At 43.4% G+C, this 24,209-nt stretch overlaps 1 protein-coding gene across 2 annotated transcripts; it reads left to right on the forward strand.

Annotated features, from left to right (window-relative positions):
• Window positions 1-22,765, forward strand: znf1035 (zinc finger protein 1035). 2 transcript variants are annotated; one of them, XM_061080410.1, is made up of 3 exons: window positions 1-369; window positions 14,023-14,079; window positions 14,173-22,765. In XM_061080410.1, exon 3 carries the CDS (start codon window positions 14,214-14,216, stop codon window positions 22,068-22,070), a length of 7,857 nt encoding a protein of 2,618 aa, XP_060936393.1. In that variant the 5' UTR covers window positions 1-369; window positions 14,023-14,079; window positions 14,173-14,213; the 3' UTR covers window positions 22,071-22,765. The 2 variants fall into 2 exon arrangements, with proteins under 2 accessions (XP_060936393.1, XP_060936394.1); XM_061080411.1 differs by lacking the exon at window positions 14,023-14,079.
• Window positions 22,766-24,209: the final 1,444 nt, after the last annotated feature.

Here is a 24,209-nt window from a genome sequence, read left to right on the forward strand (position 1 = left end):
ATTGTGTGAAAATGCGCAAATCCAGATAAAGGAGGCGGATCTGTGGCCATCGCCGCCGTCCAGAGCTTAACGGACTATACAGCCACGGTGTGCGGTTAAACACGAGGCTTTTTGGAATAACCCCCCCCTCCACTTACGGTACAGAAAAGGAAAAGAAAAGGGGGGTCTCCTGTGAGCGTTTGCCGGTGCAGACGGAAGCCATCTGCAAGGAGGACAACCGCTTTCTCTGAGGACTGGTAAAGAAAACCGAGACTCGGTGTCTTTGACGGAACTCTGCTCTGACTGTAAACAACCCGGACGATGTAGCCGGGGAGCCACGAAGGAAACCCGGCGGCGAAGCACTCCGGAGCCACACGCAGCACCGATCTGGTAAGGTGCTCTCCCCAAGACCAGCTTCTGAGAAGCCATTAGCTGCTTGTTACCCACGCTAGCTAGCATTGTGTTAGCCACTGAGACAGCTAGCTTGCTGCTGTCCGAGCACGAACCGCTGGTGTAAAATGATCTAACACGTGACCGACCGCAGTGCTGCTGGGGATGTTTGAGTGTTTGTTGAGCTCTCTGCCTCTTTCTTCCTCACTGCTGTCCCCAGTCCAGGTTGGCTTAAAAGTGCAGCATCACACAATAACACAGGCAGGACATGGGCGACACACCGCTTCCCAGTGGTCGTTTCATATTAAGAAGCACTTCACATCGTGCAGTAATACTTATCTCTGCATATGTTTATTTCCTTTTGTCGTGGTTTTGTAGTGCCGTGTTTTGTTTTTGTGACATACTTCCCCTCTCACGTTAGATACGTATCATACAGTCCACTCCATCACCACAGAGAACTTGCTCTAATGACCAAATACTTAAACTCAACCCCCTGACTGTCAAATCTGCAAAGGTAGAATTTATGGCTGATCGGTATTAATGGATTAAATTAAATGTTACTTTGTACAGGTGGCCACCAAGTTTTTTAGATGCCGAAAGCAAGTTTTTGAATTCTGAATAGGTATTCATATTTTGGATTGTCCCCACCTGGAAATGAAAATAAATCATGCTTAGTTTTCTGAGAATTTAAAAAAAATTCAAAGTTGGAAATATGTTGTAAAAAATTAGCTACAACCATGGAGCTATAAAACAAATGTTGGCTTATAATTTAATGCAATAAATATACAACTAGTTTATCATAGTAATCTAGATAAACATCTAGTCTGGGTGTAGTACAATTTGTTCCCTACCAGAATCATACTTGTAAATCCGCAAAAAATATGTTCACACATTGTAGGTCTTTTTGAGGTCCATTCTGTTGAACAATTAAGCATAAACCTTTAGTTAATGTGCTGATTTAATGGCTTTACATCATACTGTCCTCCCCACCACCACACTTAGAAGTTGGCCCCCTAAGCAGTTTGTTCCGGTTGGATAACAAACTCTGTACTTTGAAGGATACCGACCGAATTATGTTGGTATGTAGTATGTTAGTATGTATAAGTGAGTAACATTAAAGGGGACATTATGCCCATTTTACCACAAGTTGATATGGTTCCTTGGGGTCTTACTGAAATGTCTGTAACATATTTTGGTCAAAATATCACAAGGATCATTTAAAACGGCACCCTTTTTACCCAGTCTAAAACAGCCCTCCTCAGATTGACCTGTTTTGAGTGCTTGTTCCTTTAAAAGCTCATGAGCCAGCCCCCTCACCCCTCCTCCCTCCTCCATGAGATACGAGTGCCCGGATTTGTGGCTATCCATCACCTCTGTAGAAATATGGGTACTGGAGACGAAGATACAATCTTGCAACCATATTGTTTTGAACCAGAGTCAGGCGGACCGAAGCCTGCCTGCGACAGCCCCAGCGCAGCCCCACGTGGGAGCTGGAGCTGACGCAGCAGCATCCTTCCACACTGTTGCGTCAACGGTGCATCTGTGAGGAGGCAGCGGCGGATCTGCTGATGCGATGACATAGCGGCTGGGATTAGCTAACGTCGCCGCCTCGGACACCCCCGGATCACACCATGTCCCCGCCTCTTCCCCTGTCGCTTTTGCCGTTTACCTTGAGCCGGCTACACCGCAGGGAAGTCTCCAATGCTCCCAGTGAGCTGGCCTCGCATAGATTTCAATCGAATCTATTGCTACAAGCTAGCGTTAGCGCGCTGCTGCTACCCGTCAGACCTGTGCAGCCGGCCACAGCACATCTTCAGTGCTTCATTTGCTTCATGCTGCTAGCTAGCTATTCCAGGTGTATCATACGTTTTAAAAATACGAAGTGAAGTGCTTTGGCAAATATCGTATCTATGAGTGTGGCGGGTGGGATGAGATGAGGGAGGGGGGGGTGGCAAGGCCATGTAAGAGACTCCCATTTCGCTTTTGACGAGAGAAGCATACGGAAGCGCATTCTCAGTCACTCAAGCATGACGTTTCTGACTTAAAGGAACCATAAAAAATCACGGGAGTTGTTTTTTTTCAAAGTTTTTGGAGCGGTAGTCATGCCAGATACCGAAATTAATGTGTAGAAGCAATACATTAGATGGAGAGAGAGCCAGACCATGTCACTTACCCCTGGAACTTTATCAAGACAAGCTCATTTCTGATTAGCGCATATAGTCAAAACAATGGCGAATCAATGGTGCAGACACCCAGGGAGCCATGCACGGTGCTAGGGCACAGACCCTGACCCCTAACCAGGTACCGTCAGAGTGCACAAAGCCTGGCCACAGTGTCACCAAGGCAGACATCCAGGGAGCCATGCACATTTCCGTTATGTCCACTTACAGTGTTTATTTGGGTCTTTTCACCTGTACATGTTTGGACCATAAAATAGTTATATTCATAGTTTTTACCTGCTGTCAGTAATTTACTACTCCTCTCTGTGTTTCTATAATTCGCACTGTGCTCTACCAATCAAATCGAGCCAAACTGAGCACGCCTAACCTTGGCCCCTGGCTCTACAAACATTGTCTAAGTTTACAAATTCTGTTATTTTTTTGTCCAGTCAGAGTTTACACATGCGTCCAATCACACTGTTTACGTGTGTTCCAATGTATTCAAATTTTGTCAGGGGCGGAGGCGGCATGAAATTTGACGACCGCCTCCATGCAGGAAAAACCCTATTTTTGTTAGACAGAGGGTCAAGTACTGAAAGAAATATAGTTGGGTACAGTCACCAAAGTCCTGGTACTGGTAGGGCTGCTCGATTATGGAAAAAATCATAATCACGATTATTTTGGACAAAAACGAAATCACGATTATTCAAACGATTATTAATATGTGCCCTTATTTTTTTTAATGACTAACCGGAAGTACCAGCCACTTCCGGTTCCGGTAAACACCGATTACGGCTGCGTGTCTTATTCCTCCGTGAAACCATGCAGGATATCGGTGCCCGGTTATTCAAACCCTTAATGATGGCAACATTAACATTCTCCATAAAAACACTTTGTAACTGAGAACTTTGAAATTTCCTCTCATTATTAAATGTCCCCATCTGCCTCCCCACTACAAGCACACAGAGAGAGAAAGAGAGGGGTGGGGGGGGGGCTATGAGGACCATCATCATTTACCCCCGATCCCCGACATTGAACGGGTTCCATACAACAACAAGCGGAGAATCGCGAGCTGACCCGGCGGGCCTGGTGTGAACAGCCGGCGTCTGCACGCTGGAGAATAGACGCTGCACGGCCGCTACACTGTGTGGTGCTGCTGCTCGTCGGATTCGAAGAGTCAATCAGACGGGGCTGCCCTCCCTCCGCTGTTTTTTAAATACCTCCGGTCCCCACGCACACAACTCGCCTCCTTCACTTCACAGCTGCCTGAGAGCGAGTGCCAGTCAGCGGGGCTGAATGCTCCGGGGGAGGGACTGAATTGTGAATGCGCGTCTCTTTCGAAAAAAATGCCAAATAATCGTTTCAACTCGATTATAGTAGTTTGGAGATCGTTTGACCCAAAAGTAATCACGATTAAATTTCGATTAATTGAGCAGCCCTAGGTACTGGTATCATTTTGATTGTGAACGGTACCCGACCCTACTTATCTTGTACAATTGCACTCCACAGATCCAACATCATAGCCTACGTAAGTCTACTAGGCTTTTGTGAGCATTTATACATCGCTCTTGGTGTCATTTCATCTTTTTAAAATAGTGTCTGACACATAACTGATTTTGGAGCTAATAATTGTTGAACAGCGCTCATGAAGAAATTATTGCCACACAAGAAGGAGAGAAGATTTTGGAGGTGTTGCTGTGTATGATGGTGAAATTCATTGAGGGAGAAGTAGGGGCAATTTTATTGGCTGCCCAGCCACTGAGAGACAAGACATGCTACCAAGTAGACCAAGAATAGAACCAATCTTATGGTCTCTGTCAACATTGGGAAATGTACAGATGCTAAATTTAAAGGTGCGGGGCGGATCTGACCCCTTTTGAGTCACTGTCTGATACCTGGTTACACAAAATAGTGAGAAAATCATAAAGTAAGGAGAAGACACCTGCGTTTGCCTCACAATAATAATAATAATAAGGTACAATAATCATTGACGAAAAAACTGTTTCATAGGTAAACACTGTGTATAAAGGTCCAAAAAAATGTAATCTAACCCGACGCGGTCGGCAATGTATTTAATACAACACAAAACAGGTCACGCAAAAGCACAATAGTTCCCCGGTTAACAGACAGTTAACATTGATAAATTAAGTAGTCCACTGAATGATTGTCCAAACTAAGGCGAAATAATATATAGGGGTAAACAATGGAGAGTCGCAGTGATGCAGTGATACCTGCGCGATCGGAAATGCACAGTCTCAAAAAATTCTGTTCGGCATTTTGGATCCATGAATTGGCAATCCTGGTGAAGTGATCCAATTTGGTATAATCCGCAGACGATTGCAAGATTCCTTGAGTGAAGTCCTACGATTTGAAAGCCGCGGTATCCCCCGATCAAAAGGCAGACTTCTTCCCTGTTTTCTGCAAATCCATAGTTTTTTATTGGTCCTCTGTACTTGTGCGTATAAATTGTTCCTAATTGTCCATCCTTTGTATTGTATACTCTGTTGGTTGACAATTTGTCTGTCTTTTGTTTGTTCTGTTTGCTGTTGAGTATGCGACCTGCTGGCCCTGTAAATGTAGAACCCTGGTGGTCCAGTACCCACAAGTCACTTGGTCTAAAAGACACGCTACAACTAGAGGGAGGAAATACAGTGCCCTGCCGCCATGGCACCCAGTACTCACCTTGCACACTGAGGTGTTGTTTGATTAGCTGAAGACCAGTCAGTTACTAATAGCAGCTAAAACGGCATATTTTAGAATTCTGTCTGTTACGTGACTTGTGTTCGAAAGGGTTAAAAATGGAGGTGCTCAGCATGAGGGTGTTCCCGCTGAGGCCCGGCGCCTCTGTACCGCTGCACGACCACCCGGACATGAACGGGACGCGCCAGGTCTTTACACGGCCTCATGTCTGCTGTGTTGTGGCTCCACACAGGCTCTGTCTGTTACGTGACTTGTGTTCGAAAGGGTTAAAAATCACAGTCTGAGGAGTGGGACCATTTCATTAGCTTCAGGAAACTGTTCATACATGCAGTTGTACTGTTTGACTCTGTGGCCTGAGCATTTCTCTGTTTTTTATTTATAACTTTATTTACTTTGATTTTACAAAATATTTTCAAAGTATAGTAGAGGCAAATTCTGTTTCAGTTTTGTGAAAAGTTACTGACTTGGGAGCAGTAAGACACCTATAATTTTAAAGAATATTTGACACTAAATGTATCTAATATTGTGTTGGTCATATTTAAATCATTCATTACGTTTTGTTGGGGAAAAAAAGGATCAAATAAAAAAATCGCATATTAAATCGCAATATTTGGGGGAAAAATCGCAATTAGATTATTTCCCCAAATCGTTCAGCCCTAGGTTTCATCGTACTTTCTGTTCAACTTGGTTTTTTAACACTCACTGCGGTTACATGTGTCCGATTGAAACTCGATTTCTGGCGTTGTCGGGTTTCAATCGAAGATCCATTTCATGTAACTCCACAAATCTAGATTTCTTGTGTCCGACTGAAGTCGGATAACCACCCCCAGATAAGCGATTGGATTTGGCTGTATATCGGACAACGCGCGCATGTAACTCTGGAAGCTAGACAACAACTGGAGATGACGTCTTTGCGCATGCTTGAGATCCTGCGCCCCCCCCCTCCCTCCCTGCCGTTCGCATTCGCAGTACTCCTAGAGTAAACATGCACAACATCATGTAGAGGGACGTAGCTTCACCTTGCTCTCCGTTCGTCATCTTTCTCGCATGCTGAGTTGAAGGCTGTTGTTGTTTTTTGTTGGTAGTCACCACTAGCTGTAATGAAAACAGCGCCACCTATCGTAGCGGGGTATGAAATGCTTTCGGACAAGAGTCGGATTTCTCAGTGCCATGTACCCTGAGATAGAGCAGTTAACCCCCCATGGATAGAGAAACCGGGCTTCAGCCGAAATCGGGTTTATGCCATCATGTAAACGTAGTGAATGTCTCTTGTTTGTCCCTGACCGGCTGCCTCAAGTGAACGAGCTCTGATCTTCTGTGTGTGTCTCTGAGCGAGTGAGTGGTGGCGGGGCCGAGCCCCGGGGCTTGAGTGTGCGCCTCAAGCACAACATGCAGAGGGGCTGAAGCCGTGCGCTGCCGACCACTGGTTACGGCAAAAGAGCGATTTGTTTACTGCTCCGCCGTTAAAGAGATGCAGACATCCAAACTAGTTCGGCTATAATATTAGTTCCGCCTCACATTTCCTCCTCCCGGTCGCGCGCCCCACCTGATATGCCTCCGCGCCCCACCACCACACAGTTTGAGAATCACTGCTCTAAAGAATATGTCTTAACTAAAGACTGAAACAGTATATGGTCACTTTCATTGATATATCCCTTTCTGATGAAGTATATTTGGGGTTAGAGGTTGAGGAAACATCCACTTTCCTTTTAAGTGCAAAAATCTATTTTGAAGTTCAGATTCCCCATGAGCTTACTATTGTCTGGCAAGAATCAACAGGTTGAGTCGGAGGAAAAGGAATAGCAGCCTGACAAGGATTTATCACAAACTTGCTCCTCCGCTTTCTGGTTCTTCTGTTGCACACTGGAGGATTTTCAAATTGTTACACATTTTAAAAACGAGCTGCATATGCGTTAACACTACACACAAGCTCTCGCCGAAGGGTGCATGTGGGATGCATAATAGCATCGCTAGTTCCGGTAGCGTCGCTACTTCCAGTAGCCGTCATTTAGGCCAAAAACATGGTGTAAATGAGAATTTGGCTGCAATGCTGATGTAGATAAAAGTGAATTAAAATTGTATCCCTTTTAAGTACAGGATGAAAGAAAGCAGTGAACAGTCATTGCTGCAATTAAACACAACACTCAAGATTGTTTTTATGGTACAGGTGTAATTCCTTTGAAATAGTCTAACTGTACAAAAGATGCTATGGTTTGGTTGTACTCTGTGAAGTGTTTTGATTTTCCAACAGTACCCGAAGGCAGCAGTAAAACCTCATTACAAACGCTGCTCTCTCCTCCTTCTTCCTCACAGAACCCCTTCGGTTTTGCTTTGCCGTTTTAGTTTGGGGCTTGTTCGACTAGCCGCTTGATATATATTATGCTATTGATCCCAATTTTGAGATGTGGCGGTTGTATTTGAAAACTCTGCTAGGAGCTGTTTCACCACCCTCTACTAAAGTGTTAACTGTGAGAGAGAGGAGCTTCCTCTGCTGCGACCTTTGTGATTTCGAACCATGCAAACCGTACACATTCACAAAACCCTGTAAAACCCGCTAGAGGACAAGGTAAGACTGAAAAAATATAATAGGTCCCCTCCAAACATTCACCAGCAATACAAGTTGCCTATGTAGACATAACCCCTGAAGATCCCATGACCTGAATGACTGAAAATCTTCATAAACATTACTGCTGTCAGACTTGTCCCTGGAAAGCTTTGGGTCTGTTGAAGTTGTGGTGATGCCACTAGGGTTGCAAAGGGGCGGAAAGTTTCCAGTAAATTTCCGGAAACTTTCCAGAAACTTTCCAGGGGAAGTTAAGCTTGGGAATTTGGGGAATTTTGAAAAAAAAAAAAAAAAATAGGCAAATTAAACGCTGAGCAATAAAAACATCATACAAAACTCTATTTTAAAGATGTATGGAATGCAGCACATTCTGCACGTTGAATTTCAACCCTCCACTGTGCATTCTTCCACCACATGCACAGATAACTCCCAGCATCCTGCACACTACAGCAGGGCTATTGAGGCCTGCTGTAGTGTGCAGGACTAGTCAGGTAAGTTTCGATGATATTACTGGGGGAAATATATTAGCATGCTGATTGAGGATTGTTCATCTGTTCATCTAGCCTATTTCCATTCATTTATCCATCAATTGTAAAATATTTTTACAGACGATTCCAATTGTTTGGGTAACTATTCATATCTCTGGCATTGCATTAGTGTTTTTTTAGAAACTTTTTTCTCATCTTATTCTACAGAACAATGCCACGTGCACTCTCATGTGTGGAGGCATTTCACCCCATCCAATGTAGAAGGAAACGCTGTGTACATTTGCAAATACTGTGCAAAGAACTATGTTCAGAATAGGGCTGAACTATTAATTGCATTTGCGATAAAATCGCGATATGACAAACGCTATTTCCTAATCGCAACGTGCGCGATTATCACGTGCGAACGAGAGTAGGGCACCGGGCTGCTGTCCTCACCCGCAGACAGAATGCCGTGGTACAACAAAACTCCGCTGATCCAGAAGATAGCGAAGCAGGCCGGCATATACAGGGGCCTCAAGTCTTCGACGTGGCGGACACACAGAGCGAGCTCATCTCGCTGGTGACCGCGGTGCCGGCGGCGGACCTGAAAATCGCTCCCCGGAAAAGCAAGCCGAGCTCCGGGCGGCGGGGCTCCAGAGCCACCCCGGTCCCCTACATGCACATCTGCGAGACGGAGGTGCTCAGCACGACCACCCGGACATGAACGGGACGCGCCAGGTCTTTACACCGCCTCATGTCTGCTGTGTTGTGGCTCCACACAGGCTCGGTCTCTTACATGACATTAGCTTCAGGAAAAGTTGTACTGTTTGACTTTGTGACCTGTGCATTTCTCCGTTTTTTATTTATAACATTATTTAATAAAAACTGTATCGTTACTTGAGCAGCGGAGGCCGTGAGGTGCGTCTGTAAGCACGGCGCACCTCTCTCTCGCTCACTCGCGTGCCAGCTGCCTCAGGGGATGCGCAGGTCTGGCGGCATGTCTGCAGAAGGGGGGGGGGCAGCGCGCGACCCTTGTGTACGGAGGTTGGTCAGGCTGCCTTTAAATCGCAATCGCAATTATGGGGGAAAAAATCGCATTTAGATTATTTCCCCAAATCGTTCAGGTAATATTTCTACAAAGGCCCTAGTTAAGAATGACACAACGATGCAGAAGCGTATAGTCAAGTGCCCAAAGTTTCTTCAGGGCTCAAATCAGCCTATGACAAAATAAAATGTTTATATTTATGTCTGTATATGACAAGGTAAATACATTTAGTATGAATTACCTACAACATTTCCAGTTTATCCCGTTAATTCCTGTATATTACCGTATATTCACGTTAATTCCCCTAAATTCCCATGGAAAGTTTCCAAGTTTGAATATTCCCGTAATTTTGCAACCCTAGATGCCACATAGATGGTTAACGTTAGTGCACTGAAGTGTAGATGGACATGGTTGGTGGGAGGTGGGCCAGGAATAGAAAATCAAGTTTCGGTAGATGCAGGAAATTAACGTAACCATTGCTTTCTTCTCATTTAGTGCGCTTGTAATGTATTCCAATTATCCAGAATGAATGATGCCCAACTAGCTGTTTGAGCAATAAAGCATTAACTTCTTTAATTCTCTAGAACACAGTGATGACAGTTGTTTTCTTACAGTCATTGAGCTATACCTGATAACTTAAAATCTCATAGTTTTCCTACATACCACTTTTCTGTTTCTTTTTTATTTATTACTTGAAGGTAGGGCAGAGCGAAATGGAAAAATATTCTCAAATAACACATCAGATCTTGAAGAAGGAATGATTTAAGTTGAAAGTCTTTTATGATGTACATTGTATCATTTGTTTAGAACAAAATTATGTAAAGAAGGAAACTGGACACCAAAATCATCAACCCATTGAGGGCAGTATTCAAAACCACACAGAAAATCGAAATAAACATTGAAATCACACGCTGATCCAACTGGTGTGAATTTCAAAACAGCACCTTATAATGTGACTCAGTAATGTGTATGGCCTCCCAATAACATCTGGGCATGCTCCTGATTGGTCGACGGGTGGTGTCCTGGGGGATCTCCTAACAGACCTGGATCAGGGCTCGGTGAGCTCCTGGACAGTCTGTGGCTGTACATGGTGCTGTCCCATAGGTGCTCAATTGGATTTAGGTCAGGGGAACGTGAGGGCCAGTCAATTACATCAATGCCTTCGTCGTCCAGCATTTGCTTACACACTCTGGCTACGTAGGTTGGGCATTGTCATGCACCTGGAGGAACCCAGGGCTCACTGCACCAGTGGGATCTGACAATTCCTCTGAAGATTTCATCCCAGTATCTAACAGCAGTCCGGGGACTGTTGGGTACTGGCATGGAGGTCTGTGCAACCCTTCAAGGATATGCCTTCCCAGACCATCACTGACCCGCAGCTGAAATGGTCATGCTGGATGATGTTACAGCCAGCATAACGTTCACCACTGCGGTTCAGTGTGAACCTGCTCTCATCTGGGAAGAGAGCTAATTCTGGTGTTTTCTGGCGAATGCCAATAAAGCTGCACAGTACTGGGCTGTGAGCACAGGTCCCACTAGAGGCGGTCAGACCTTCACGCCACCCTCATTGAGTCTGTTTCTGACAGTTTGGTCAGAAACATGCACAACAGTAGTCTGCTGCAGGTCATTTTGTAGGGCTCTTGCAGTTCTCCTCTTGATCCACCTTGCACAAAGGAGCAGGTACCGGTCCTGCTGCTGCGTTGATGCCCTTCTACGGCCTTGAATAATGGCTGGTCTCCTGGCATCTCCTCTATTCTCTTGAAGGGAGATGCAGCAAACCTTCTTGCGACCTTGTGTATGGATGTGCCACCCTGGAGGAGCTGGACGACCTGTGCAGCCAGATTGTACTGCAGGCACCTCCCCATGCTACCAGTAATTACAGTAGCAGAACATGCAAAACCATTTCCTTTTTGGGGGTTTGTCTTGCTTTTGCATCTCCGTTACACATGTCACTTTCAATTGCACCAAAGCAGGTTAAATTGATTCACAATCAGTTGTGCTTCCTGAGTAGACAGGTTGATATCCCTGCAGTTTAAATGACGTTATGTTCTACTTTGACGATTAAGTGCTCCCATAATTTTTTCGAGCAGTGTATATCACGATATCAAATCATTACTTCCGACATTTCTGCTTCAGATGGTAAGAAAGATTAGTGGTTTTACCTGTCTTTGTGGGAACATGCTTTTGACACAATTTACAGTGTAAAATTACAGTGCTACTCTGCTTCTTGTTGGACTTTTAAGGGGACATATTATGAAAATTCCACTTTTGTAGTGCTTCTACACGTTAATTTGGGTATCTGGCATGTCTACCGTCCCAAAACTCTGGAAAAAAATGACTCCCGCGATTTGTTGTGGTTCCTCTGTCAAACGATACGCTAGATGGCGTCAAATGGGATTACGAGCGAAATACACGTTATTTTCGAAACCATGCCCATGTAGGGAGTCTCGCTACATGGCCTTGGACCACCATCATCACCACAGGAGCTAGCGTTAGCTCCGGGGAGACGACGCGATCCACTGTGGAGAGCGCGTCTCCCCGGGGTAAGAGGTCTCTGTCTCCGCCTCAACGATCGGCATGTTTATCGGCCACTTAGCTAACTGCGCCAGCTCCAGCTACCACTGCTCCCACAGCGGGGCTGAATTGGGACACTGGGGCTCTCGCAGCCGGGCTTCGGCCCAGCTGACTCTGGTTCAAAACGATATGGTTGCAAGATTATATCTTCGTCTCCAGTAGCCATATTTCTACAAAGGTAATGGATGGCTAAAAATCTGGGCGCTTGTATCTTGTGAAGGAGGGAGGAGGGGTGAGGGGGGCACTCAAAACAGGTCAATCTGAGGAGGGCTGTTTTAAGGCCAATTTACGGTTCTGCGTTTTTGAAAAAACGGACAGATAAGACCGCCCTATCCGTCGTGAAACGCCCTCTCCGAGCGCCTCTCCGAGCTTTTCGTACACGTCTGATTTTTCTAACTACACGTCTTTATGTCGGAGAGCCGACGGACAGCTCTTGGCTGTGATTGGTCCGCGAACGACATCATTTCACTACGACGTCATTTCCGGACCTCAAACTTTTCTGTTTACTTCCCTGTGTCACAAAAACCCAAACCCAACTACGATTCTACGATTAATGTGACGTGTGTGTTGAGCCAGCGGAGTTGTCCGGCTGACGGTGGCTCGTTAGAGCACTGACGGCATGTGTGCACGGTCACAGACGGTTAGAACGAGCTTACAAAACGGCGCTAGCAGGCTAGGCTAGCGGGCTAGCAACCATGCTAACTGCGGTGGTAACAGTGCAAGAACCCGCCGTCATGACTTTAATTCCACTTCTATCATGACACTGTTTCTATAATACCGCCAGGTTAGAAGCAAACACTGGGTAGTAGTTAGTGTCGGGAGTCCTGCTGACTGTGTGTGGAAGCTGGGGGGGAGCTAGGTCCGTGTAGCTTTTAGCTACATGTAGCCTCAAGCAGATTCAAGCTGTGGAATCAGCAACACAGTTCGGAAACAAGACCGGGGAACCGCTGCGCTAAGAAATGATAACATCAGCATCTTGACACGCTGGGTGTCACTTTATTTAGTTCTGTTAGTTGCCATGGTTCAGTGTGTGGGACGCAAGCTAACATGTAAACACACGTGGACTTCTTCTTCCCAAATGGGGTAGGCTTCTCTGAGCTCGTCTTCCGTTGCGCCACCTATGGGTTTGGCGGTGAATTTTTTCACATACGGAGAGGTCGGAGAGGTAAAAATCAAAAAGACTCTTTGCCCCCCGCTGAGACCTCTCCGAGAAACGGAGAACGTAGAAGTATATAAGAGCCTTTAGACAGGTTAAAAAGGGTGCTGTTTTAAATTATCCTTGTGGTATTTTGACCAAAATATGTTACAGACATGTCATTAAGACCCCAAGGAACCATATCAACTGTGGTATAATGGGCATAATATTTCTCCTTTAAATAGCCAAAATATCTTCAGTTCCAAATTCCTCTGACCCTTCTTTTCAACGATGTCTTGATCTTTTGAGCCTTGGGCTTCCGTTTCCGTTCTTGGTGTCTTCTTTGGTCACGATGTCGCTCAAGTCTTTGTTAACGTTTTAACTTTAATTCTTATCTCGCTCACACTCCTGACATACTGGTTCGCACAGCTACAGTTGCCAAAACATTAGCACGTGTGCTGCTGCTGGCTGCTACTCAAACGCTCTGTGCGTCGTTCCAGCCTGTGTATGACATGCTTTTCTACTGGGATATATTCGTTTTTTTAACCAAGTAAATGCCCTTAACAGTAGAAATAAAGCCCAAACCTCTCTTGATATCTTATTTGGTGACTTCTTTGTGTATGACACCACTTTTCATCCTGAGATGATTGTATTCTTTTTACTTTTGCCTCTGTCACATGTTAGAAATGTCACAAGCCCACTCTCGCGGTGAATCCAGCACAGGATGTACTGCTGCTCCTGGATCTGCTCCTCTGAACTTTCTGCAGACTTTATACAAGGGGACAGGCTGCATGTAGTCGAAGAATATCCAGAGGCTGTCACTGGGACATTTGTTTTCACAAATACAGCCCTTCTGGAGAATGTCCAGGGGATCTCTGGAGTTCAATGCATGGCTCAGCCCAAAGGATCCAAGGCCTTTCTTGAGCCTAGCTTGGACAGGCAGAAGTTTTTTGTTTTGGTATCTTGTAATGTGACCATATTAATAGAAAATATATATTCTTTTTTTATAGATTTCCATTCAGTTCTAACTCAGATCATCTGGACCATCCTTATATATGGAAGAAATGGTCAGATATTTTTTTGTCATTCTTGTCTACATTTCTTAACTATATTTGTTAAAGTTACTTTTTTAATAATTCTATGCTTTTCTGTGTTTTCAGGATTGGGTCAAATAAGCCCCATCTTCTGTTTCCTGCAGAGAATGGCTCAAGGGTGGGATTCATACCTCCATAACATCCCACCACTATCATCTGATCCAAGGACATCAGAGGCGGATCATTTGGAGAACTTCATTGAAAATGACTTCACTGACTCGTATGAAGCCCCTGCCACCAACTCAAACATCAACACAAATCCCGGTATTGAAAATTCTCATTCAGACTTTGCTTATCAAAAATACTACGAAGAAACACAATGGCAAGCTGTTAAAGAACAAATGGAAAAGGATTTGCAGAGTTGTGGAACTGGAGAAATCCCACACTTTGGGACAGACGGATTATCAACATCAGGAACTTTTCCTTCATCTCTTGAAAAAGATTTACAAGAACTTAAGCAAGACTGTGAAATCCTAGCTTCATCATTACTTGAGGACTACTCAGATGTCAGTAACTGCTCGAATGCAGATGTCATTGAAAATAGGCCCTCTTGTAAATTCATGGCAAGTAATCCGCCTCCAAAATCTGCAATTGATTTTGGTAAAAAACACTCCCCAGAATGGCCGTTCACCGATACTGGAAGTATGCTTCCAACTGATAGTCTGTGTACTGACATGTTGGAGATTAATGCACATTTTCCAAATGCATCAATTGTTAAAGCAGGAGAAAACCTAGTTAGGCCTTCAGAAGAGAAGGTTGAAAGTCCAGAAAAAAACGTCAAATCTTACACAGTACACAATAATATATCCTCTTCACACACAGTTGCAAATATAGGGAATGAGGATAGGATCGACGGTGATGGTTGTAAAGATAAGAAACAAGAGGATGATATCGAGGGAGAGCTCGTACTAGGAAATCCTCCAGTCATCTTGATAAATGGCCTTGAAAACGTGACTTGCAATGGAATCGAAGAGTGCCCAGAAGCCAATCAGGAGGAGCAGGTCACTTCTTCTACCCCTAATATTATGACTACAGAAGAAGTACCAAAAGAGACAATAACAGAATCATTAAACAAAGAAAATTTGGAATTAGGTAGTCTTAATTCCACAGAAAGTCAAGATAGAATTATGAAAGAGGATAAGCAAGACAAAAGTCAAGTCTTGAAAATGGAATCAAAAGAATCTGCTTCATTAGGAATTGAGATCTCTGAAGAGCAGAATGCCCCAAATTCCAACTCCACTGACAGTCAAGATGAAAATAAACAAACTAACTGTAAGAATGAAGGTATTGAGTCAAACACCCCTCAATCTATGGAACCAATGGTCAGCGAGGTGTCTGATTTGAAAGATGCTATTCATGAACTGAGTGAATTACCTAGTGGGCAAAGTGTTTCTAAGAGTGTAGAATCCTGTTCACAACCACATACCTCAAACACTCAGAAAATGGAGTTGAAAGTTCCAGCAGAAAATACAAATGCAACCTCTTCTGAAGATCAGCATCGGTCCCAGGATCAAAGTCTAGGAGGAGGTGTTGATGATAATGCAGGAGAGTCAATTGAAGAGTTTGACAGATCCACAGAGGAAGACTCCATGCTTGGCATGCTGTACGGGGAACCTCTATCAGGAGAAGACTCTTCATCTGATGCGGATGAAACAAAACTTGCCACAAGTGAAAATACAGTAACAGTGGCCAGACCTGACAATTACAACATGGACCATCCAGAAGGACAAACAGTTCAGTTAACCTCCTCGAGACAACTGAGAAAACATCTGCAGCCCATCGTTATATTGGAGGCCCTGGAGTCAGTAAATGGAATGAGCAACACGTATCGTTGCAGAGCTTGCCAGCACACAACCCCCAGTGTAGATCATCAATTTGAACACCATCATGGTTGTCATTCAGTACCCGATTTTAATTTTTGCGGAACTTGTAATCTCTACTTCATGAGGAATGAGCAAGCGAGAAAACATCTGTGTGATGTCACAAAAAAAAGCCCTCAGCTCTCTTCTAACTCCAGATTACAGAAGAAAGTAAAACGCCATGGCAAACACGGGTGCATCAAGTGCAATCTCAGATTTTCTAAATATATTCAGTATATCAGCCATATGCGGATCCACACTGGCAAAACACCGTATAAATGCAATGAATGTGGTGTATATTTTGCACAAGGTAGTACCCTACATAGACACAAGAGAACATCTGGTAGGTGCTCACGGGCAAGGCTTCGAATTACAAAATCTGCCAAAACACCCAAAACTAAAACACGACCACAAAAGCACTCTGTACAGAAGAAACCATATACAAATCTGTCCAACTGTTACGTAAAGCTTGTTGATATCGCCAAGACCAACCTGTGCAGATTATGTGGTCAAACTTTTGTAAGTGCAAAGAAGGCCAAAAAGCACTTCTACAACAAACACAAGGGAAAGGGTTTAACAGTGTCATTAAATCAGTGTACCACAAAACCCATTAGTGAGAAAACTCAAAAAGCTGAGAATGAGATCAGTGAAAAATATAAATGTCCTCTTTGTCCACGGCTTTTTAAGTACTCTTATAACAGGGCTCGACATTTGCGTAACTGTCTTAGAGACTTTGTGTTGAATGGCAAGGAAAAAGTTGGCAATAAATATCCGTGTCCCTTGTGCCACACTATCTTTACTTCACCAGCCAACAGATTTAGACATACTAGGCAGGCAGTTTGCCTTAAAGAATGTCTTTCTCAACTCGCAATGGAGAGGGCAAAATTGTTCCAAGCGGTTGAACAGAAAAAAGGAGGAAAGGAAACAGGAACGAAGCAGAAAACACAATCAAATGAAAATAAGGACAAAACACTGTCAAAGGACAGTAAACTGAAAAAAGAAAAACCTCTTGCTACAAAAGCCCTCAAGACTGCCCAAAGGCACAAATGCAATCTTTGTCCCGCAGTTTTTTGTCATGCTTCTGGGAAATACAGACATATGAAGAAACATGAGATGTTTAAACTCACTGGCAAAATGTTCAGATACAGGAATTCATTTTTCTCTTTGTCTAAACAAAAAACTCTCAGAAGTACACAAGCTCAAGAGAGAGAGGATGGCCTAACATCAATTGAAGAAAATGTCACACTTTCCCTGAGCTGTAAATTTTGTGGAAAATATTTTGGCACATCACAGTCACTGAAGTCACATGAGCGCATTCACCGGGGTGAAAGACCATACCGCTGTCTGGAATGTGGAAAAGGATTCAAGAAACGTACCCATCTGATTGGTCATAAAGTTGTACACCAGAGGAGGATACAATGCACTGTCTGCAAAAAGATTCTTCCAACTATTGGAGAACTTATTCAGCATAGAAGCTCACATCTTAAAAAGGGAAAGCTTCAGTGCCCAGACTGTGACCTACAGTTTGAGTTTCCTGCACACCTCCTTAGGCACCTAGAAATCCATAGAAATAAAGAAAAGAGGGGATCCCAGCTTGAGGAAAGACCATCAGTGCAATTGCAGTGTTCCTTATGCAAAAAAACATTTGATGATGCTCAAGTACTCAGAAAACATTGTCTTACACACATAACTAGGTCGTCGTCAAATCCGTGTCCATTCTGCAAACGCAAGTTCGCTTGTCGTCGGAATGTGCTGCGGCACATGGTCCAACACACTGTGGAAAAACCCCTCTCCTGCAGAAACTGTGGAGAACGGTTTTTGAGTGACTTGTACCTTAAACGTCACAGCGAGGGATGTTTTCCTCCTCAAACTGGAACTCCAGAGTCTAACATTGAGACAAAGACACCATTCAAGTGTTCCTATTGTCCACGGACATTTTGTAGAAAGGTTAGACTGAAAAGTCATCACCGAGGCCATAAGACAAACGCACTCGTTGGATGCTCACGATGTGGCGAGTCCTATGGACGTGCCAAGGTAAATCAACATCAGAAGAAATGTGGGGTGCCTACAGAGCTAAACACTGACTCTCTTAACGATTTCAGTACAGGCACTTCTCAGAGAAACCAGAGTGTCCATGATAGACCCCTTCAGTCAAATGCATCCAAGTTGCATCAGTTTAAATGCCCTCACTGTAAAGAGAAGTTCCAGTACAGATCAGTTCTCTTGAGACATATTGTTAAACATACTGGTGTGCAGCCCTACAGATGCACGCACTGTGGCCTTGGATATAGAAGTAAGACCATGTGTATGAAGCATGAAACTTTCTGTAACCGAGTTAACAAAGAGGGGCTGTCGAATGTCAAAAGTAAGGCTGTAGCAAAAACATTAACCAAGCCAACTCTCAGAGGGGGGGCACAGAAGAGAGCAGAAGGTGAAAATGAGTACAAGTGTAGATTCTGCACAAAGACTTTCATGAAACCACGAAACCTGAGACGTCACATTTTGACTCATAATGAAGTGAATCCTTATCGCTGTAAAGCCTGTGACAGCTGCTTTTCCAGGCATGATCATCTGAAAGTACATCAGGCTCGTTGTAGAGGGAAAAAACAGCGACTGGAAGTCTGTATTCCCAAAATCAGTTTAGAGGATGTTGGCAAGGGTTGGCAAAATAGGTTTGGCACTGAGCATTCTGAAACACAAGAGATGTTTGAATGCAAAGTCTGTTCAAGAAGCTTCCCAAATCAGTCTAAACTTCTCCGACATAACAAGATGTTCCATCTTGCTAAATTATTCAAGTGCGCAGGATGTGGCTCTTCATTTGCTCATGAAGCGTCTCTGAAGAAGCATCAGAAGAAGAAGCAGTGCAAAAAGGTCCCCACTGAAACAAATGCTTCTCCAACACTTAGAACTAATCCAACAGAAAATGTGACGGAACCATTTCCGGTGTCGAAAAACCGAAGAATCCACAGGATTAAGCCCTGTTTTAACAAAAGGCACAAATATGCATGCAGCTTTTGTCCCCGTACCTTTGAAAAAAACTGGCAGTTATCCTTGCACAACCGCCTGCATACAGGAGAGAAGCCTTTTGCATGTGATTATTGCGGGGAGAGATTCATAAGGAAGGACTATGTGCAGCGTCATCTCCCAAAATGCACCAAGATGGGAAAGCAAAAGAAATTGCTCTGTGATAAATGTGGTGAATTTTTCTCTAAAGCCAATATTGAGAATCACAAAACAAACTGCACCCCAAAACCCAGTGTATCGAAAGCAACAGTTTGCCAAAGCAAACAGTCATCTGCGCAAAGCCTACCAAAAGGCTTTTCTTGTGCATACTGTAGTTCTCGGTTTTTGCTATTTTCACAGCTACAAGAGCATTTTTTAAATGCACACAAGCTGGAAACAGTGGTGCCAGCATCTACCGCACCCCTACAACATCACCTGTCAAATATCCCAAAGATCAAAGAAGAGCCTTTTGATGAGACTTGGGACCAAAAGCTCAATGAAACTGCGAAATTTACCTGTAAATTGGATTCAACTCTAAACAGGGAATTTGTCTGCCCAGTGTGCAATATGTCCCTAATAAATAAAGCTGGACTCGCTGGTCATCTGCGTGTACACTCAATGACGCACCCTTTTAGCTGTACGATATGCAAGAAAGGATTCTGGAATAAAAGTCTTCTCCGTAGTCACTTCAGGAAATGTAGATCAGAACATATTGCAGAGAGCAAAGCAACCCAACCGATCGAGGTCCCTCTGAAAGCTCAGATTGACTTTGCCCTTGATGACTCGGTTCTAGTTTTCAAAGAAGCTTCTACAGCAGCTGGCAGTGGGGTTGTGCAAACCAATATTTCCTGCAAAGAGGAATTCATCGAAAAATCCTCACAAGATTTTGACGGAAATCAGGTACAAAGCAGCTCAAGTGACGAGACGAAACCTGTGCAGTACCAATGTTCAGAGTGTGATGAGAGCTTCACAGATGGCTTATTGCTCATTAGTCACCTTGAAGACCATGGGAGAACGGAACAAGCGAAAAAGCGTAATACATGCTCTAAATGTGGACTGGTGTTCTCTAATCAAGGAAATCTTACAAGACACATGTTGATTCATGAAACCAACCACAACTTCTCTTGTCCTGACTGCCCCCAGATATTTTCCACCACAGCTGATCTCGAAATCCATAGAACATGTCATGACTCAAATAGACCTTATGCTTGCAAACTTTGTAATTTAAGGTTCTTGACGAGACGGTCTTTATCTAATCATTGCAGTGAAGACCATCCAGTTGATGGATTCTCATGCCGTTTCTGTCACAAGAAATATTCACTCAAAAGATCCCTATCAAGGCACTGTAGAGAACGGCATAAAAAAGAGCAGAAGAAACTGGCAAGTACTTTGCAGGAAAAGAGCAGCACTGAACAACAATCAAACAATCAAGTTAGCACAGCTGATGAAAGTGATGAGGATGAAAAAAATGGCAGTGAGGACAGTGATTCAGACTCTGCACCGTACTTTCCGTGTCATGTCTGTGGCAAGACATTCCAAACATCAGAAAGCCTGGAGGATCATCAACGGTGTCACCTGGGAGAAAAGCCACATGAATGTGAAGAATGTGGAAGATGCTTTTTCCAGGCATCTCAGCTGCAGCAGCATCAACGAATGCACAAATCTGAATTTCAGTGTCAGGCATGCGGTAGAGGATTTGTCTCTCTCTTTGCGTTGCGTAAACATAAGCATACTCATGGTAAGAGCCGCCCATACCGTTGTGCCAAGTGTGGCTGCAGTTTCACAGGATCCTCTCAGTTAGCAGAACACATGACCACCCACCGTGAAGAGAGCTTTCCATGTGATATTTGCAATCGGGTGTTTCTCTCCAAGAGTAGCAGAGCTGAGCATCGGAAAAGCCACTCCAAGTCAAGCGACCATCCCCCACCTTCAGTTTCGAGGGCAAAACAGGGGAGTTCTACTTCACCTTCAGAAAGTACCTCAGTATTCACAAAAGAGCGTAAATATCGTTGTGGTGTTTGCAATGAGTGCTTCAAAGACCCACAGCAGCTCTCAGAGCATGGCTGCTTGGCCGACACAGAGCGACCATACGCTTGTTCAGACTGTGATAAATATTATCTGCATGCATCTCACTTGAAAAAGCACAGGAAGACTCATCACTTATCTTTGTCAAAAAGTGAATATAAATGTTATCAGTGCAACAGTAGTTTTTCTGCCCCTCATGATTTCCTAAGCCACATTAAAACCCATGTTGATCCCGCCGCAGCAATTAAACGCAACGCTGAAGGTAAAGATAGAGACAGTTTCATGTGTCCAGTTTGCCGTCAATCTTTTAGCAGTGCCATTGAATTGATTGGTCATTTCCCCATACATCTTGATAGTACATTTGAATGCAAAATTTGCAAAATGAAATTTCCCTCTGGGCGCAAGCTTGAAGAACATGAACAAACTCACCTGACAGCAGCGACTGAATTTGAATGCACAGAGTGTGGCCAGAGGTTTATGGGAAGCAACAATTTCCTTCAGCACCACTGTTCCCAGCAACTGCATGGTATGAAGGAGTCCAAATACTCCAATCCATCAGTTGCGGCAACTCCTCCAACTTATCAGCCAGCAACAGAAGAGGAGGAGGTTGACGTTACTGGAGAGGACTTGTTCAATTGCCCTCATTGCTCAATGCAGTTCTCCTCCAAAAGTGTTCTCTTAGAGCATCAAAACAAAATTCACCTAAAGGAGCGGCCTTTCAAATGTGAGATCTGTGGAAAAACCTTTGCACTGCAGCGGTACCTAAGAGAGCATGTGCGAAGGCATCAGATGAAATTGGCTGAAGCTCAAAAAGGGTTTGCATGCACCCAATGTCAGAGCGAATTCAGTACAGAACAAGATCTGTCTTTGCATAGGAGACTGCATGCTGAAAAAGAAGTGGGAGGTTTCCGATGTGACATGTGCTACAAGTCATTCAGTCGATGGTCTCTTCTCAAGCAGCACCAAGAAAGTCATGTTGGTGAAGTTGTTTATGAATGCACAGAATGTGACAAAGCCTTTGCTTTTCCTCACCTGCTGGACGAACATCAACACACTCATGCTGGTCCCTCTCAGTAAAGATTGTTCAATACCATCTACCTTATCTCTCCTTTGAAAAACTTAAGTAACTTGAAATCCCTTTCATGCCTTGCATCTGACTGCGTACCTCCACTTCCTCCACAATCTAGATCCAGGTTGTAATTTTGTCTCTTGTTAGATACTTAGAAAGCTCTTGACTTATGTCGCTATGACAGATCATTGTCTCCCAAGTTTATTGACATTGTGTAAATATATGTATATATATTTTTTGTTCTATTGGGATTTGTATATTCCGGAGAGTGTTTAAATATCTAATGCAGAGGTTGTGTAAAGCTGTTTTAAGATTCATTGATTAACCATGCTGCATTTTTTTTTTTTATGTCTTGGATATAGGATGGAATTTCTGATCAACTAAGATCATTTCTTTCAGACGTTTGCCTTTTTTTCTGAAATGTTTTTTTTTCTGTTTCGTTGCCAGTATGTTAAATAGTCTAAAAACTGGTTGTTTAATTAGCTGATATTTTCCATGGTATGATTGTTCATGTACTATAGAAACTTTTGTAATTTTCAGTTTACCATCTCCCTGTGTTTACAATATATTTTTTTTGATGTTGATACGTTTCTTGTATAGATATCCAAGACGAGTTATTGAATATCCTTTTCACAACATGAGGTTGTGACTTTTCTTAATAATGTTAAAGTTAATAATTCAGTAAAGACAAGTACAAAAACAATTTGTGTCTGTTTAAATCTTTTCCACGTAGGAGGCAAACAGTAGAAGAAAGTGTTGATTCAAGAAGTTCCACAAACTCGTATCACATAATTGGTCGAAGTGAAGATGCATTGATTTAAATCAAAGACCTGAATTAGCATGACGAATGAAAGTACTGTTGTGAGGGAAATCTCGCAGGGTGAATGAAATATATTTTTTCTGGATATGGATGGTGTCTCAACTAGAATTTCAATATTTTTTCTCTACCAGATGGATCAGGGAGACCAGTCTGGTGAGCCATACAGACATTTAACATTCAATTGTATTGTCCTCACCAAATCCGAGCTGTCCCAGCATGAAAACATAAACTCGAAAGTCGTAATGGCCACATACCATTACTGTTAACTAAACCTTGGTTCAACTTGGCAAACCATTGTTGTCTCCTCTAGCTGTTTCCAAGAATGTTAGCGTGCCCTCTGGCAGGGATATTACAGACATTCCTCCAGGGAATATGTAGCTTCTAATCTCAACCTTGAGTCCTATGAATACTTTCATAGAAAAGAGGAGAATCTATTATAACATCGGTGCTCATTTAATTAATCTCCTGACTTAATGTACTGTCATCCTGGTTCAGAGAGGCCATAACAAAGACAATGCATACTTAGTGAAATAGAATCAAATTAACAAAATGTACCTTAACCATGAAAAAATCCTTTATTAAGTCAATAGTACTGCTACCAACAAACTGTGAGTTCAGGTTTAACGGTAAATAGTATCCTAGAGCCTTGATTTGGCAAAATAACCTGATTTGATTTTTACCAGTCTGCCCTGAAGTTATGCTGCTCAGGGTGTATTATAACCTGTTTTCCTGGAGGCACAATGGCTGAATTTCAATCAACTGCTCCTAGCAAGAAAATATTTCATTATGAACATCAAGCATCTTTAACACTGCTGCAAACCTAATCTTAATACATATGGGTAATCCAAATGAAATCAGTAAATCGACTGATTTGTTTAACTGGCAGAGCCTTCTTTTTGGAGTACATCTTAGCTGGTGCTGCATTCCCCTAACATGGAATCTTTGACTTGGTCAACGTATTATTGGATTTAACCAGAGTACTGCTGGGCTAAGTGGGTATAGTGAAACATTCCGAGTCATCTACCCCACAGTTTAATTTTACAAAGGAAGTCTTCAATGCTTGTGAGTTAAAGCTCTGTGTAAGAGTTACTACAAGTGACAAACAAAATCCTCATGTGCAAAACTATATCATGAAACCGACCTGAGAGCCACCTTGTCATCATCCAAACGAGGGGGAAAGGTCCCCTCACCCAGTGAACCAGTGCTAATGCAAAATGTATCTGCAGGTGAGTAGTATCATTGACTGACTAGGGATGCCTGTCATGAGAGCTCCTCAAAGATAAGTCTGATCAGCAGAGTGAAGTTTTCCAATTAAAATATGTTAAAG

This window comes from Limanda limanda, chromosome 11 (genome assembly GCF_963576545.1).
Source record: "Limanda limanda chromosome 11, fLimLim1.1, whole genome shotgun sequence".
In the NCBI taxonomy this organism is placed as follows: domain Eukaryota; kingdom Metazoa; phylum Chordata; class Actinopteri; order Pleuronectiformes; family Pleuronectidae; genus Limanda; species Limanda limanda.

Excerpts from the sequence above, each read along its gene's own strand:
- znf1035 (XM_061080410.1), top strand. The coding sequence starts at position 14,214 with ATGGCTCAAGGGTGGGATTCATACCTCCATAACATCCCACCACTATCA.